We start from the raw sequence: 15,256 nt of genomic DNA, 5'->3' as shown, positions 1-15,256 counted from the left end.
ACAGAGAAAAAACTGCCACATAAAGACAAGTAGAAAATGACAAGGATTACCAGTAATCACCAGAAACTGGTAATGGAAGAAAAAATGAAGTATTCTTTCCTAGAGCCTTCAGAGGGTCTGTGGCCTAGCCAACAGCTTGATTTTGGACTCCTGGCATCCAGATTTGTGGAGAATAAATTTCTGTTGTCTTAAGCCATCCAGTTTGTTGTTAATTTGTTACTGCAGCCTGATAAAACTAATACAAGAATTATTGTTGTGTATTGTGGTATCGATAAGATATCCTAGAGAAAGAGTATAGTAAGGGGAAGAGTTTAGGTAGTGCAAGGGTTAGAAATTGGCTATCACTGACAGAGGGTGCTCACAAACTAATTTTGGGCAATTTGGTCAGCTTTATTATGCCCACCTTGTGCTTTAAAAGGCAGTAGGACCCAGCAGATGTGATACTTGGTTACCATACAAATAGCTTTATACCTATTAGATCATACCTACCACTTTATACATGTGTTTAACCACTGCAGGCATTTCAGTTTGTGAGCCTTTGTTCAAAGAAAGTATTAAAGGGATGTGGGGAGTGGCAAGACTAAACCGCAGAAACGTTTCATAGGCAGATAGAAAATAATGAGTCAGCAAGGGAGTATAAGGAGAATTAAGGCTACAAATAAGAGAGAATGGTATTATGGAAGACAGATGAAGAGATTGTTTAAGGGATGGGGTATCAAAAGTTTCCGGAAATCTACAGTGAGTGTTTTTTAACCCATTGGATTTGTTCTCATAGATTACACTGTTGAAGGAAACAAGAGCTGCTGTTGACATGGTTAATGTTTGTGTTTTAGAAAGATAATATTGCTCTTAGTATAAAGGATGGGCAGGAAGACCAAAACAAAGCAACAAAAAAATTAATGAGTAGGTATTGCATTACCAAGTTAGTAGCTAATGAAGACTGAATATGAAAAAGAAGTATAATTAAGAGGATATATATAAGAACTTAGCATAATGGAAAATGGTTCCAAAGTTCAAGCTTGTTTAATTAGGTGGATAATGATATTAACACAAGAAGGAATAACTAGTACAATCTCTAAATTTAAGAGATTATTGTTTCTAAAGCTTGCAAGAAATACTAAGAAATAGGATAGAAAACAAGAGACTTCATCTATTCCATAGTTATGGAAGTGAGGCTAGGGGAAAGCAGTTTGATTCACTGATAAAGGGTGATTAATGCTCAGTTTGATTAGATTTGAATATGGGTATATGAACACAAAGAGAAGACTGATACATAAAAGTAGAAATGGTGAACTATAACTTTGATTCAGGTCATATGAGGGAGCTTCAGTCTTCACTGCAGTCAGAATGAAACTAATGAACCAAATTCTGAAGATAATATTGAAGATCTACATAAAAGGCTTTGTTTGACTTTGAGAGTTTGCTGCCTCCTTATCAGTTGTTTGCACTTAACTCCATTAGATAAAGAGCAAAGGTGTGAGGCCACTGTGATCTCAACCACAGAGGAAACTGTTAAATGCAGATTCAGAAAACTTCAAGATGGTTATGTAACCGCGTGGTGTCCAGAGGAGTGATGTGTTTTCATATAGCTTTGAGCCAAGGCTGGCAGTTCGTGTAAACTGCACTCGTATCTTAAAGTTCCTAGGTGTTTTGGATAGGAATTCAGGGATCTAGGTGCATCAAGTAAGACTGCCCTTCTGTCCTTCATACATTGTTAAATATTTAAGAGGGAGCTCTCTTACACACAGGTTGAGTACCCTCTGTCAGCCTTTGTTGTGGTAAATAGTAGCTTTATGAATTCTAAGGAAGACCATAACCCTCCTTCATAATCTGCATAATCTTCATCAGTACAAGTCAGGAAACATATTTGAAGACCATCTTTTATTACGCTCCACTTCTCCAGTGACAGCCCCATGGGCTCCATGTGTGATGGCTCCCTTGCTGGCTTCCATCTGTATCACCTGGAAACAAGGGGAATCCCAGGAATCCTGTTTGTCTGTATCTTCCCTTTATCACCAGAAGTCAATTGGGAAGCCCAGAACTCTGTTCCCATGGAAAAATTTTCACGCCATCTTCCCTCTACCACAACACTTACAGCTTCGACCCTTTGTCTCTAGAATTCTGAGGACTAATCCCATCGTGTCTTTTATCCCTGTTCATATTAGCTACCACCAGAGCCCAAGGACTCACAGCTCATTTCTTATTTCTAGAACCCTAATCACAGGTATCTCCATAAGCCCTTGGTTTTGACTAAGCGTCCCATTTTCTGGAATTCACAGTCAGTCATTATGAAAATTGCCTATATATATATTGCCTCTTCTCTGAAAGTTTCTTTATTTTCCTAACTAATCAAAACCTAGCTGTAATGAAGCACACTGCCCGTACTCCTCAAGCAGTGGATTTTTTCCCCACATTCCTTGTATGGAGTAAGCCTCCTTACTTCTCACTGCTAATTGTAGACTGTGTGTGTTATCTAATGCTGTGTAAGAAATCACCCCAAAACTCAATGGCTTATAGCCACAATAATTATTTAGTATCTCTTATAGTTTCTGTGAGTCAAGAATTTGGGTGTATATTTGGCTATGGGTTTCTTATATTAGATTTTTCCTTCTAATAATATACCCTTTCTGGTGTAGTGTATTTTTCATATGTGCTGTACCCCTTTCAATCTAATGTTAAGTAGTATTTTTTCCAGTCCAAGTTTTCTTTAGATTGTCACTGAGGGAAGACCTCTTTGCCTATTTTCAGGAAAGTAGGCTTTTTTCCTGGCAGCCTAAGGTAAATTGCAGAGCAGTGATAATCCAATAATTATACCTTTCATTACAAATCATTGTTTTTTGGATTCTTTTCATATTCTGCGCTATGTTGACTTTCATCTCTTTTTCTTCCAGTGTTACAAATCTGTTTGTAGGTATTTGGTTAGGATATTAGAAGAAGTTAAAAAATAGCTAGTCACTTATTTTAAGTTGTAAGATATTCTCTATTTTGGTTTTGGAGAGTATATCCTACTGGAAGCTCAGTTTTTAAATTTTTGTTTCATATTTCATTAAATCTTCCTCTCATCTTTATGTCATGCTTCTTTATTAGGTTTAAATCTCTGCTCAAATAGCACACCCTCAGAAAAAGACTTCTGTGTTAATTAGAACAGAGTTATTTAACTACTGTGCCATGGATGTTTTATGGGTATTCCTGAGATATTGTTTTCCTTGTTCCCTGGGGTTTGCCTGTGACCACATCATCATCATCTGTTTATTCTAGTGTGACATACAAATTTTGCTATATGCCAAGAGTGCTGACCTATAAAAAGTTTGACAGACATTAAGATGAAGATTTAAATGTAAGATAGATTTAGGACCAAAGTAACAGTGACTTAAACAAGACACAGGGACATTTATATTTCAATCCAGAGGTCAACAAGTAGAGCTGCTCTAGAAGCTCTGTACAAAAAAGTCTTACAGGAACTGAAGGGTCTTCTATTTTGTTGCTCTACTCTCTACTGCTCTTATTTTCATGGTCTTAGTTCGCTTAGTACCATGAACACATTCCAGACAGAAAAGAAATGAAGCAGGTAGAGGTAGAAAGTGTGAGTGAAAGAACATACACCCCCCCATCCCTTTTAAGTACATGACCTGGAATTTACACATATGGTTTCTGCCTACATTCAATTGGCCACAACCTAGTCTTGTAGCTATCCTAGTAGTTGCATAGAAATCTGAGATTTGCAGCCTTTAATCTCAACAGTTGAGTTCTCTGTTACTACAAGGAACAAGGAGAGAATGGATGGGTAAAGGGAGGAGTAGCTGTTTTATTAGTTACTAATGAACCAGTTTGAATAAAATAGCACAGCCCATCTCTCTAGCCCTTTACTTTTTACAGCGAGATCTGTATTTCTCTTTTTCTTTGTCAGGAAAAAAAAAAAAAAAAAAAACTTATCATAACCCTTTCACTTTGCAATAATCATGTCTCAGTTAAATCATAAAAGCTTCAATAAAACCCAAACCTCTCTTTGAAGTCATCTTGGAAATAGAAGTAGCCTAGAGTCCCTAGGACCTGGATAGGCTACAAGGGCTCTGTGAGTCCTAACCAACTGTAAGTAAAATTTTAGTATACATTTATATAGCTTGGTGGTTAAGAGCATGAGTTCTGGAGTCAGATTGCCTGAGTTTAAATTCCAGCTCTGCCTTGTGCTAGATTTGTAAATGAGGCAGTTGACTTAACCTATCTGTCTGTGCTCAGTTTCCCTATCTGGAACGTGAGAATAGTAGTATACCTACTTCACAGAATTGTTCTAGGAACTGAAGCTAGTTAATACATTTAAAGGACTTACAATAGTAAGTTAATGTTAAGTGCTTGATGTTAAGTGCTGTGTAAATACTGGCATTTTTATTGATATATAATATTTGTACATATTTACAGGGTATGTGTGATATTTTGATAAAGGCACAGACTGTGTAATGATCAAGACAGGGTATTCAGGATATCCACCACCTCAAGCATTTATCATTTCTGTGTATTGGGAACATTTCAGATCTCTTCTAGCTGTTTTTAAATATACAATATATTCTTGTTAACTATAGCCACCTTACTGTGTTATCAAATATTAAAACTTATTTCTTCAATCCAATTGTATGTTTGTACCAATTAATCTACCTCTCTTCATCTACCTCTCTCCACAACACACATACCCCCCCCAGCCTCTGGTAACTGTCATTCTACTCACTATCCGCATGAGATAATATTTTTAGCTCTCACATATGAGTGAGAATGTGTGATATTTGCCTTTCTATGCCTCGCTTATTTCACTTAACACAGTGACTTCCATTTCTACCCATATTGCTGCAAATGCAGGATTTTTTTTTTTTACCAAATAATACTCTATTGTGTATATATATACCACATTTTCCGTATCTGTATCTATTCATCTGTTGATGGATACTTAGAATGATTTCATATCTTTGCTACTGTGAATAGTGCTGCAATAAAGATGAGGTTGTAGATATCCTTTTGAGATATTGATTATTTTCCTTTGGATAAATATCCAGTAATGGGATTTCTGGATTGTATGTATGGTAGTTCTGTTTTTGTTTTTTTGAGAAACCTCCATGTTTTTTTTCATATGGCTACATGATTTGCATTTACCTGATGATTAGTGATGTTCAGCATTTTTTCATATAGCTGTCGGCCATTTGTATGCCAACTTTTTAGAAATGTCTATTCAGATCCTTTGGCTACATTTTAATTGGATTAGTTGTTTTGCTGTTGAGTTGTTTATTTGTATTATAATTTGTATTCCTAGGGGGGATGGTCCATATCTTCCATCTGATTATCAGTAGGGTCTATTATAAATTTTAATTTAATACCTGAACATCTGGATAGGCTATGATTGTAACATCTTTCATAGGCTATGATTGTAAAATTTAAACTTGTTCTCTTTTAATCAAAAGTCATCTGGTCCCTCATGGTACAGAAGTGTACTTACTGGAATCTATCCCAACTGCATTTTCTTATAAAGCACCTTTTTGTTTTTATTTTATTTTACTTTTTATAATATAATAGAAATTAATATTTATGTTTATCTCAACTTTCTTTTAATTATCACTGGTTTTGTTTTTAATAAAATTTTCCAGGTCTTAATTTAAAATATAAATTGCTTTCTTTTCCTTTCCAAAAACCCTGTGGAACTAACAGTTCTACATCAAAAATTCTAACATTACCAAGTTGCATGTGTAACTCTATTAAGTTGAGCAGTAGATATGTGATTAAGTAATGAACATTGATTTTTGTTTTTGTTGTAAAACATAGGTGCATTTGAGCTTAATTGTGTCATAGTTGAAAATATTACAGTCTCTTAATATAAGGAAGAAATAAGAGCCTGTAGAGCTGTTCTTTTTCTGAAGAGGGAACGTAGTGGCTTAAAAAAAATCTGATGTTTCAACATTGTTAGGAATGACTTTATATTGTTCTATAATAAATTGCCAAATGTCATATTTAATAAGTCACTTTTAAAAAGTCAGGTCAGCAATAAATTTTCAATATCTCATTACTTACCTCCTATAGTTATAATGAATATTAAGAGTATTTGCATTTTAAATTGCTAAATCTTAGAGAAATTGTTTTGGCAAATTGGTTGGTACCAGACTTGGAACTTAAACACAAAGCAGCTGTGTTGAGCAAATACCATTTTCATAACATTAGTATGCTTTCAATTAACAAACTGGAATGAACTGTTAAACATCACCATTTCCATGTTAAACTACTGTTTTCACTTTCTCGATGACTGATTTGCTTTCTCAGTAGATTATTTATTTTAACTGAAAAAGGAAGAATTTTATTTAAATGATCCGTATTTTTCCCCCATCTGCAGAACGTACTCAGGAAAAGTGGGGATTTCCAATGTGCCACTATTTAAAGGAAGAGAGATGGTGCTGTGGTCGTAATGCCAGAATGTCAGCATGTTTGGTATGGTTATATTTTTTCCTGGAGTAACAGCTTTATCCAGATGTTGTAGAATTTATTGTTTTTGGCTAGTATCATGGACTTGATGCCAAATTTTGCAGAACATCCTCATTAATGCTTTTGTGCATTGGAAAGTATAAGAAAAAAATGATTTTCCCTTTAAATAATATCCACACTACATGCAGTGTCATGACAAAATTATATATAATTATTTTAATTATTATATAAAATATAATGTAAAGTGTTCAATACTTTATCCAAAGCTCTGTGGTTTGTATTTCTTCATAGCAGATCATTTGGTTTCCTAAATTTTTATAGAATGGGAAAAATATTAAGCTAATTGAGATATGAAGTAACTATCTAATTAAATAAAACATTTATTGTGCTGCGTTTGACTAGTGCCCTCAGACCTAGAACACTCTAGCCCGTAATGTTCTCTGTTCATGGCACTATGTCAGTTTACAAAGAAATGAGTTAAATAATGTAAGTGATTTTTGTGTTATCAGAAAATTAAAATGCTGCAGTTATGTAGAATTAATAAATTTAGAGATCTAAAGTACAACGTAAGGACTATAGTTAAAATTGTATTATATACTGGAAGTCTTCTGAGAATAGATTTTAGGTTCTCTTACTGCACACACACACAAAAGGTAATTATGTGAGATGGTGGATATATTATTAATAAATTGCTTACCTATTGTAATCATTTCACTAGATATACATGCTACTAAGCTTATGATGGGGTTATGTCCCAATAAACCCTTCATATGTTGAAACTACAGACAAAAATGGACTTAATACACCTAAGTTACCAAATATCATTGCTTAACTTAGCCTACTTTAAATGTGGTCAGAACACTTAAACATTAACCTACAGTTGGGCAAAATCATCTAACACAAAGCCTGTTTTATAGTAAAGTGTTGAATATCTCATGCAATTTATTGAAAACTATATGGAAAGTGAAAAATTGAATGGTTGTATGAGTAGTCAAAGTATAGTATCTACTGAATGCACTATTGCAAAGTTGAAAGTTGGGAACTGTTCATATGTATATATAAACATCATGTTGTACACTTTAAATTTTTGCAATAAAAAATTTAACAAAGTAAAATAAAATAAAACACAGTTGATTAAATAATACGTTTAATGTCTAACCTCAAGGTAAACTAATTCTTTCAGGGCCCATTATTTCTATGCCTATTACATAGCAACATAAGAAATAGTGTGCCAGTGTTCTAAGTTATATATACTAGAATTATCTTAGAAATGTATTTATGCTAACATAATAACTTCCTTTGGTAGCCCCACTTAAACTACTTTTCTGGAAATTTGTCTTGTTCTCTCACTCTCTAGTAAATGGTACTTGTTCAAGATCTTGTTAGAATGACAGGTTCTTCTTGGGATAACTTGAGTATCAGAATGCTCATAGCCAGTGTTATACCCTTGACGCAAGAAATTGAAAGTCTTTTTTAAGTGAACCTAGCCTCAGAGAAAAGACCTCAAGATTTGGCATCAGGGATTTCACAATATAGCAAGGTAGATCTATCCCTCTGTGGTGAGACCCACAACTAATAGTCCTCACTCATAAGCAAAACACTTTTAATCAGATTTATGTTATCCTCATTTTCATTATTAACAGAAAGACAAGAGTCAATACGTATCTAAAGGAAGACTAACCAAAAAAATGGAGATATTTAAAGAAACAGCAACTGGGAAGAAACGTAGACTATCTAAAAGAAAAGAACTATGTAATATCCCTTAGAAAGACAAAAGAATATGTTGTATCCATAAAAAAAGAATTATTTCTATCAAAATAAACATTCAGAGAACCAAAACGAAGACTTTGGAAAATAAATTCTGTAAATATAGAATTAGCAGACCATGCTGGCCTTACCTTGCTGTGATCAATGTCAGCTGCCCATAGAATGCCCTTCTCCTTAGCCCCATCCCAACCCATGTCCACCTTGACTTATTTTTTTGATTCCAAAGTAATGTTGGAAAATCTAAGGAACAATTCTTTTAATATATCTTATTTTATTGCCTTTTACTCCATAACTGACATTTTTGACAAATATTCAAAGCTTAAGTGGTCTTCTTTAAAAAAAAATAAATACTTTTCTGGGAAATGCTTTCAGATAAACAGTTAAGAATCCCAACCAGACACAAAATATTAATTTAATTAGAGCAATCTCATTAGCATACGTTAAGCCTGATAAAACTTCTAAATTATTCCAGACTAGTATGAAATGACTGCTTGGTATGTTTTCTTCATCCTCTTTGTTCGTTGTTCAAGAATAGTATTAATGTTTGCAAAACACTTTTTAACCACCTACCTGATTATCTTTTATTATGTAAATCACAATTTATTATTTCTATTTCTAAATTAAGCTCATCGACAACACATAACAAAAGCAGTCCTGGCGTATCTGATATTTTTATCATATACCAAATCACCTTTTTTTAAATACTCTTTTTTTTTTTTAAATTCAATTTGGCCTTTAGGAAAATTTATAATAAAATCTAATCTGAAATTAGCACAAGGAGTACCATAAATGAAAACTTATCTGGACCTGTTGCTGTTTAACAGAATATGAAAATTATGTAATAGCTGTCTTCTGTATTCATAACATTCTACTTGGCTGTAGATGTTCAGTGAAAGTATCATTCAAGTAAATGGGAAAAATTACATTTTTTTCTTCAAACCATTTCTGTGAAGCCAGTTTTCATGCAATGAACTCTTTTTCCCACTAACTCCACATGGTGTGAGAGCGTGATAAACCAGGATTCTAATAACAAGCTTTTAGTTCTTGCTCTGTTCTTTGCTAACTAGCTAAGCAACTTGAGGAAAGTTACTTATCTTGTCAGTGATCTTGTGTATCTACAAAAATTGCTCTTATACTTATAAAAAGATAATTGTAAATTATCTTTTCATTTTAAAACTGTATGATTTAGCTATATGTAAACAGTTTCATTTATGAAAATAAAAAGACCTGAGGCAAATATGGGTATTTTAAATTTGAGTAGCAAATATATGCACATCTCTTACACATTTATTACTTTTCTGTGTTTGAAATGTTTGCTAATTTAATTTTTTTAAATAAAATTTTAAATTTTAAAAATAAAATATAGTTTAAAAATTATATATATTTGGAAATATATCTAAAAACTCAAAGTTTCAGAAGACTGTATTCCATATTTAAATTATGACAAATCTTTCATATATTTTGGATTATGAGTATTTATTACAAATGTTGGGAAATATTTTGTAAAAAGTGTTTTGGACTTTAAATAAATGTAAATATAAAAACCAGTATATATAAAATTGTAAAAATATGTGTTACTTTCTCTTCTATCTGGCACTTGATCATATGTGAATCTGATTTGAATCTGTAGATCGTACAGACCAAAAATACATAGTTTTCCAAAATAAGTTTTTAATTATAATCTGGATTTTTTTTTGTTCACTAAAAGATGAAATCATATGTTTATTAAAATTATGAGAAAATATGTTAAAATATGTATCTATGTATATGTGCATAATAATAGCGTCGGATTTATTTGATTGTTTTAGCTATACTAAAAATGAGCCAAGACTATGTCATTTCATTTCTTTCCTGTTTTCTAATTCCTTCTGAAATTCAAGGACTGTATATAATTAGAATTTACATTCAAGGATATGTGTTTGTGTATATGACACACATCCATTATAAATTAGCTCTAAATTACACAAGCATACTAGTTAACATTCTTTAATGATATTAATACTGTTAAGTGCATAAACTTACATATTATCACATAATTAATCTTTCTAATGTCAGTTTTACAAACTCTTATACAGTGTGTTTATAAATCTTATAAGATAAGACTCAATATATCAGCAATCTGTCTTGTTTTTTTTCCCCCCCCTTTAAGGCATTGGAGCGGGTTGCAGCTGGCCAAGGGGTAAGTAAGAGTGTTTAACTGATGAACAGGACAGTTTTTCTCTCAAGTACTCTTCATACTTGACCTGCTGATGAACTTAAAACCTAATGGAATTTAATAAATATCTTATCCCAGATGCATATTCAAATTTGTGCATTTTCTGTAAGTTTACTTTAAAAGCAAAACGAACTTTTCAGAACTTTCAAGCTTTTAGGAAAATTTCTGCATTATGCTCTTATACTAATTTCTTGGTATTATGCTAAACAGTCTATAAATATTTCTGAAGAATGCTATTGTTGAAAATTGGGCTTTTATGTGCTTAGTTCAAGCAAAGATAACCTATATTATTCAGTACATTATTTTAACTATAGTTCAAAACACATACTTCAGTTGATTGATAAATTTTTTCTTTACTGACTTGATTAGCCATTAGTTGCAGTAGCCAAATGGGTTTGCACTTAGAAATAGAAGTTAAATATAATCCCCCAAATATCCATGTAATTGTCTTATCCTTTACCTTGTATTCAGGATTTTTGAAAGAGTATTTGGACCCTTTCATAAATTTTTTAAATTTAACCTAAAGTTTACAAATCTTTATTTTGCTTTTGTTCAAGGAACATTAATGTGTCAATTTAAATTGTTAAAAATAATAATTTAAAAAATAATTTTAATAACAAGTATCATTTACTGAGTGATTACTCTGGGCCAGGAACATTGTTAAGCATTTTGTATGTAATTATATTTTTAATATATTCACTTTGCCTATCTTAAAATGATAAAATCTGATTCTTTTGAAGCATTGGTATTAGAGCATATCATTTGAGTTTGGGAACTTTAAGTGAGTGGGACTTTAGTTACAAACTGCTGGTTTGCATCATGTCTTTGCCACTTACTAGTTAATGAACCTGAACACATGTCATAATTTCTCTGTAGCTTAATTTCTTTTTCTGTAAAATAGGGAAGAAATAGGAGTAATAATAATACCTTCCTATAGAGTTGTTAGGATGAAATGAATGAAAAATGTACAATGCTTAAAACAATGTCTAGCACATAGTAAGTGCTCAATAAATGTCAACTGTTGTTGCTGTTATAGATAATTAATAATTATGATCATGAAAATAATAGCTAATTTTGACACAGAGCTTACCAAAGTACTATTTAAAGATCTTCTCATCAATTGAGATAATAAATACATAGTACTATATAGTATGTACTCTTGTTATCCCATGATACACATGAAGAGACTGTAAGGTAACAAAGACTAAGAGACTTGAATCTCTTGAGTCTGGAATTCAAGCTCTTAACTACTATACTACATATCAACTTAATGGTTTTCTAGGGGTCCGGGGAAAAAGAGTTTTATCCTAATACTCCAATGCATTCGTGTGGTGTTTTTTAATTTTACAAGTATTTGCTCATTCTTATATTCAATCTTATCAGTTGGGTATTATCCTAAACCTACATGAAGATGATATATAGCAAAAGTTTAATAGCTTGTTCTAGTTCCCTTAATTAATTGCAGAGCCCGGACTTCCAACTTAGTGCTCTTTCCACTAGACCTGTAAAATGCATGTCTGACACACATGCTTTAAGGGTATACACTTTGTGTTCCCTCCAATTTTAAAAATGCATTAAAATGTTAAGTTAATGTATCACTTAAGGGAAATAAAGTAAACTCTGAGCCACATCCAGTTTATTCTTGGAATAGTCAGGCACAGACTGTTCAGGAGATATTGATTCCCTTTCCCCTTACCCATCTGTATTTACCAGGATAGATAGTCCAACTTAGTTATTTCAGGAATGCACATTTGAAGGTATTTTATAACCTCTTCCCTTTCTCTTAGGAAACAGCTGTAAAGCTCTTACTTACTCAGAGTAACTAGAGAATGATGACTTATTCTGTTCTGCTGTATTTTTCTGTGCATTCCATTATTTATGTTCTTGTTTAAAATGAACTTCATGTTCTTTTGTGTTGTATTTTACAATGATTTTAATAACAATATAAATACATATTTATTTCAAAGTTACCTTGATACCATTTAATGTAATTTGTTCAAAGGCATGAGGAAGAAGAGATTTTAACTATTTTAAGAGTTTCATATAAAATTAAACTTACCTATTATAGCCAGTCAAACAAAAAGTTAAGAACTTTGTAAGCCATTTGTAGTACTAATATTTCAATTCATGCAATAGTAGATTTGCCGAAGTGACTTTGAACTTCAATAAAATGTTATAAGAATAGGTATTAATATATGAAAATGTACTTCAGCATTTTTGTGAGATAAATGAAAGGATTTTTAAGGAAGTGGGGGACAAATGACAAAATAGAGATTTTGGTGCTGTAGAAAATAGTTACTCAAGATGACAAAATCTAAAATGGAAAATATATCCAGAGATTAAGAAATTCTAAATGAAATATTTTGGTATAATTTTTGAGGAAAGTTAAGTTTTGAAATCAATAGTTTTTTTCTCAAGTGAAGGCATTTGTGACAAATTTGGAAAGAGATTTTATAGAAGAATTTTGCCTTTGAAAAGTTACAAATTTTAGTGTGGGTACTCAAACATGTATATGAGTCTACCTTCAGTGAATTATTTTAGTAGTTATTTGGGGACTGTGATATTTGTAACACTATCCCCACTATTCCTACTTTCCAGTAGTAGAATCTGTATTCTTTCACAATGCTCTAAGAGTCTACAAGTGTGATTTTTCTCTAGTGACTTCGGAGGGCAATGCCATCAGGGGAAGATGTAAGAAAAATGATTGACCCTCAGCTCCCAACTTTTAGTTTTTGTAGTCTCAGCAGCACAGTATGGGAAGTTAATGTTAGATGAGGAAGAGGGGCAGTAAAGTAGGTTTTCTGCCTGAGCGCAAAAAATTTATTTTCCTATAAACTCCATCTGAATTGAAACATATTTGTTCTAGTTGCAAACATGTGAAAATAACAGTTTTAGACTCCACAGGATAATAAAAGTTACAAAAGGGTGGCTCCATGGATATATACATTTCACTGAATTTTATCTTTAAAACTTTACCAGTCATTGGACAGTTTTCAGTTTTACCTTATTTGACTTCTTAAAAGCATTCAGTATTGTTGACGTCCTTCTATTCTTACTCATTTTAAAAAAAAATAATAACTGCATGCAAGCTGGGTTGTTGTTGCTGACATTATTTTGTGTTGGATGTTCCTGTACTATCTATATCAAGATCTGTGGGGATGTGCATAGGGTTTTGGTGACTTTTGTAGTTTCTTAGTTCAAGTAATTCTGTTGCTGCAGTGAAGTGCTCTTTTATAAATAGTAGTGTTTTACCTTCTGCTCTTTTGAAACGATCATACTTCATTGGAGCCCTTCTCTTCAGCTACTGCCTCTTTCCATTCAAAAACCTTTGAACTTTTGGGACATCTCCCATGTCTCTTTCTGCAAGAAGTGAAGCATTGCCAAGAGTGCAATCTCTTATCCTTTGTTCTTTCTAAGGCTCTACTTTTCAACTCTGTAGTAACCAATATTGTCTTTCAGACGTCAGACATATCTTTATATTTCTCTACTTAGGGTAGTATCTTTCTTTGTTGGTGTGACTCCTAGCTGTTATTATCTTTATTCCACCTCCATTAAGACAAATCTACATTCTCTTCCTTGTCACACATCTCCTTCCTGACTCTTAAATGCTCCAGAGCTGACTTGGTTGGTCTTGAAAGTATTTCTCATTTTTAACTGATAAGGACTCCATTTGGGCATTAGCTTATTGTTCATTGATTATAACTTTTCTTTCTTATTCACTACTGTTTCTTTTATGATTTCTCTTTTTTTTTCCCCCTCAGAATTGCTTTCACAATGAGAATTAGCCTCAGGGTAACACTTTCACTTGTAATGGAAAAATTATAAAGTCATTCTCTGTGTTTAGCAACAAAGGTTTCTGACATTCACTTTGGTTCCAACATTCTGGTATTTATTTTATTTCTGTTTTTTTATTTCTTGTGCTTATATATGTCTACATTTTTTTCAGCTGCCTACTGAATCACTCTTCTATCGTGCTGTTCTTCAGGATATTATTAAAGATTGTTATGGCATCACCAAATGGTATGAGGATTTTATTTTAATAAGAATAACTATGTTATATTGTAAGTAAAGTGACTTTTAGTCTTCAGGTGAATTTATGCAGGGTCACTGTTATTAGTAGAAGCAACTTTGAATATGGGCATAATGTCAGTAACAAGTATACAACAACTGTATCTTAGGTTAATTATCATTAAAGTGGAGGCTCTAATGATTCCTTCTTGTCCTGAAAGCTTGTTGTAATGATAAAATAGTCTATGTAAAATGTATTTTAGAATTTTTGAAGTATTAAAATGTTAAGTAGTTCAGTGATGATATTATATGAACAAGAGTTATATTTAGAATGTTGCACATCCAGTACAGCATAAACGCTTAACTCTAATCAGAACAGATATTGATCATAAGCAACTATTATAGTCCTTGAGGTCTCTGCCAGCAGAATACTAGCACTGCATATGTTTTGTTTTATTCCCGTTGCACCTAAATAATGCACTATTTTTACAGAGAAGGGAAGGGTGGGAGAATTTTTTTCATAATATTGGTTCAACAACTGTTGTATTCAAGCATACGTTTGTAAGTCTGGCAGGTTTTATGAATGTTCTCTTGCTAATTACAATTTTAGGATTCTGATAGTTATTTGGTATAATAGGATTATTCTACAAATTAAAATAAGGCAATTTTCAGCTTCTCAAAAGTCAATTCACATTTATTAAAAGATATAAAAGGGATTTTTAGATTAGCTATTATTTCTCTGTAAGAAAAAATATCAACTTTTTACCGATAGAAGTTGCTACATACAAGTACCTACACAGACTGTTTTCAACT

The 15,256-nt window shown here is 32.4% G+C and overlaps 1 protein-coding gene across 2 annotated transcripts in view; it reads left to right on the top strand.

Moving 5' to 3' along the window:
• The window catches only part of METTL25 (methyltransferase like 25), a 114,522-nt gene that overhangs the window by 62,333 nt on the left and 36,933 nt on the right, over positions 1-15,256 (top strand). The window contains exons 6-8 of one of the 2 annotated variants that reach the window (XM_033221145.1): positions 6,365-6,459; positions 10,370-10,399; positions 14,382-14,455. In XM_033221145.1, the coding sequence (XP_033077036.1) occupies positions 6,365-6,459; positions 10,370-10,399; positions 14,382-14,455 (199 nt within the window). Of the gene's footprint in view, positions 1-6,364; positions 6,460-8,096; positions 8,561-10,369; positions 10,400-14,381; positions 14,456-15,256 lie in introns of those variants that run through there. The other variant, XM_033221146.1, reaches the window with a different exon arrangement.

This window comes from Trachypithecus francoisi, unplaced genomic scaffold (genome assembly GCF_009764315.1).
Source record: "Trachypithecus francoisi isolate TF-2019V2 unplaced genomic scaffold, Tfra_2.0 Lachesis_group11, whole genome shotgun sequence".
Lineage (NCBI taxonomy): Eukaryota > Metazoa > Chordata > Mammalia > Primates > Cercopithecidae > Trachypithecus > Trachypithecus francoisi.
This window is presented reverse-complemented; position numbering and strand designations above follow the sequence as displayed.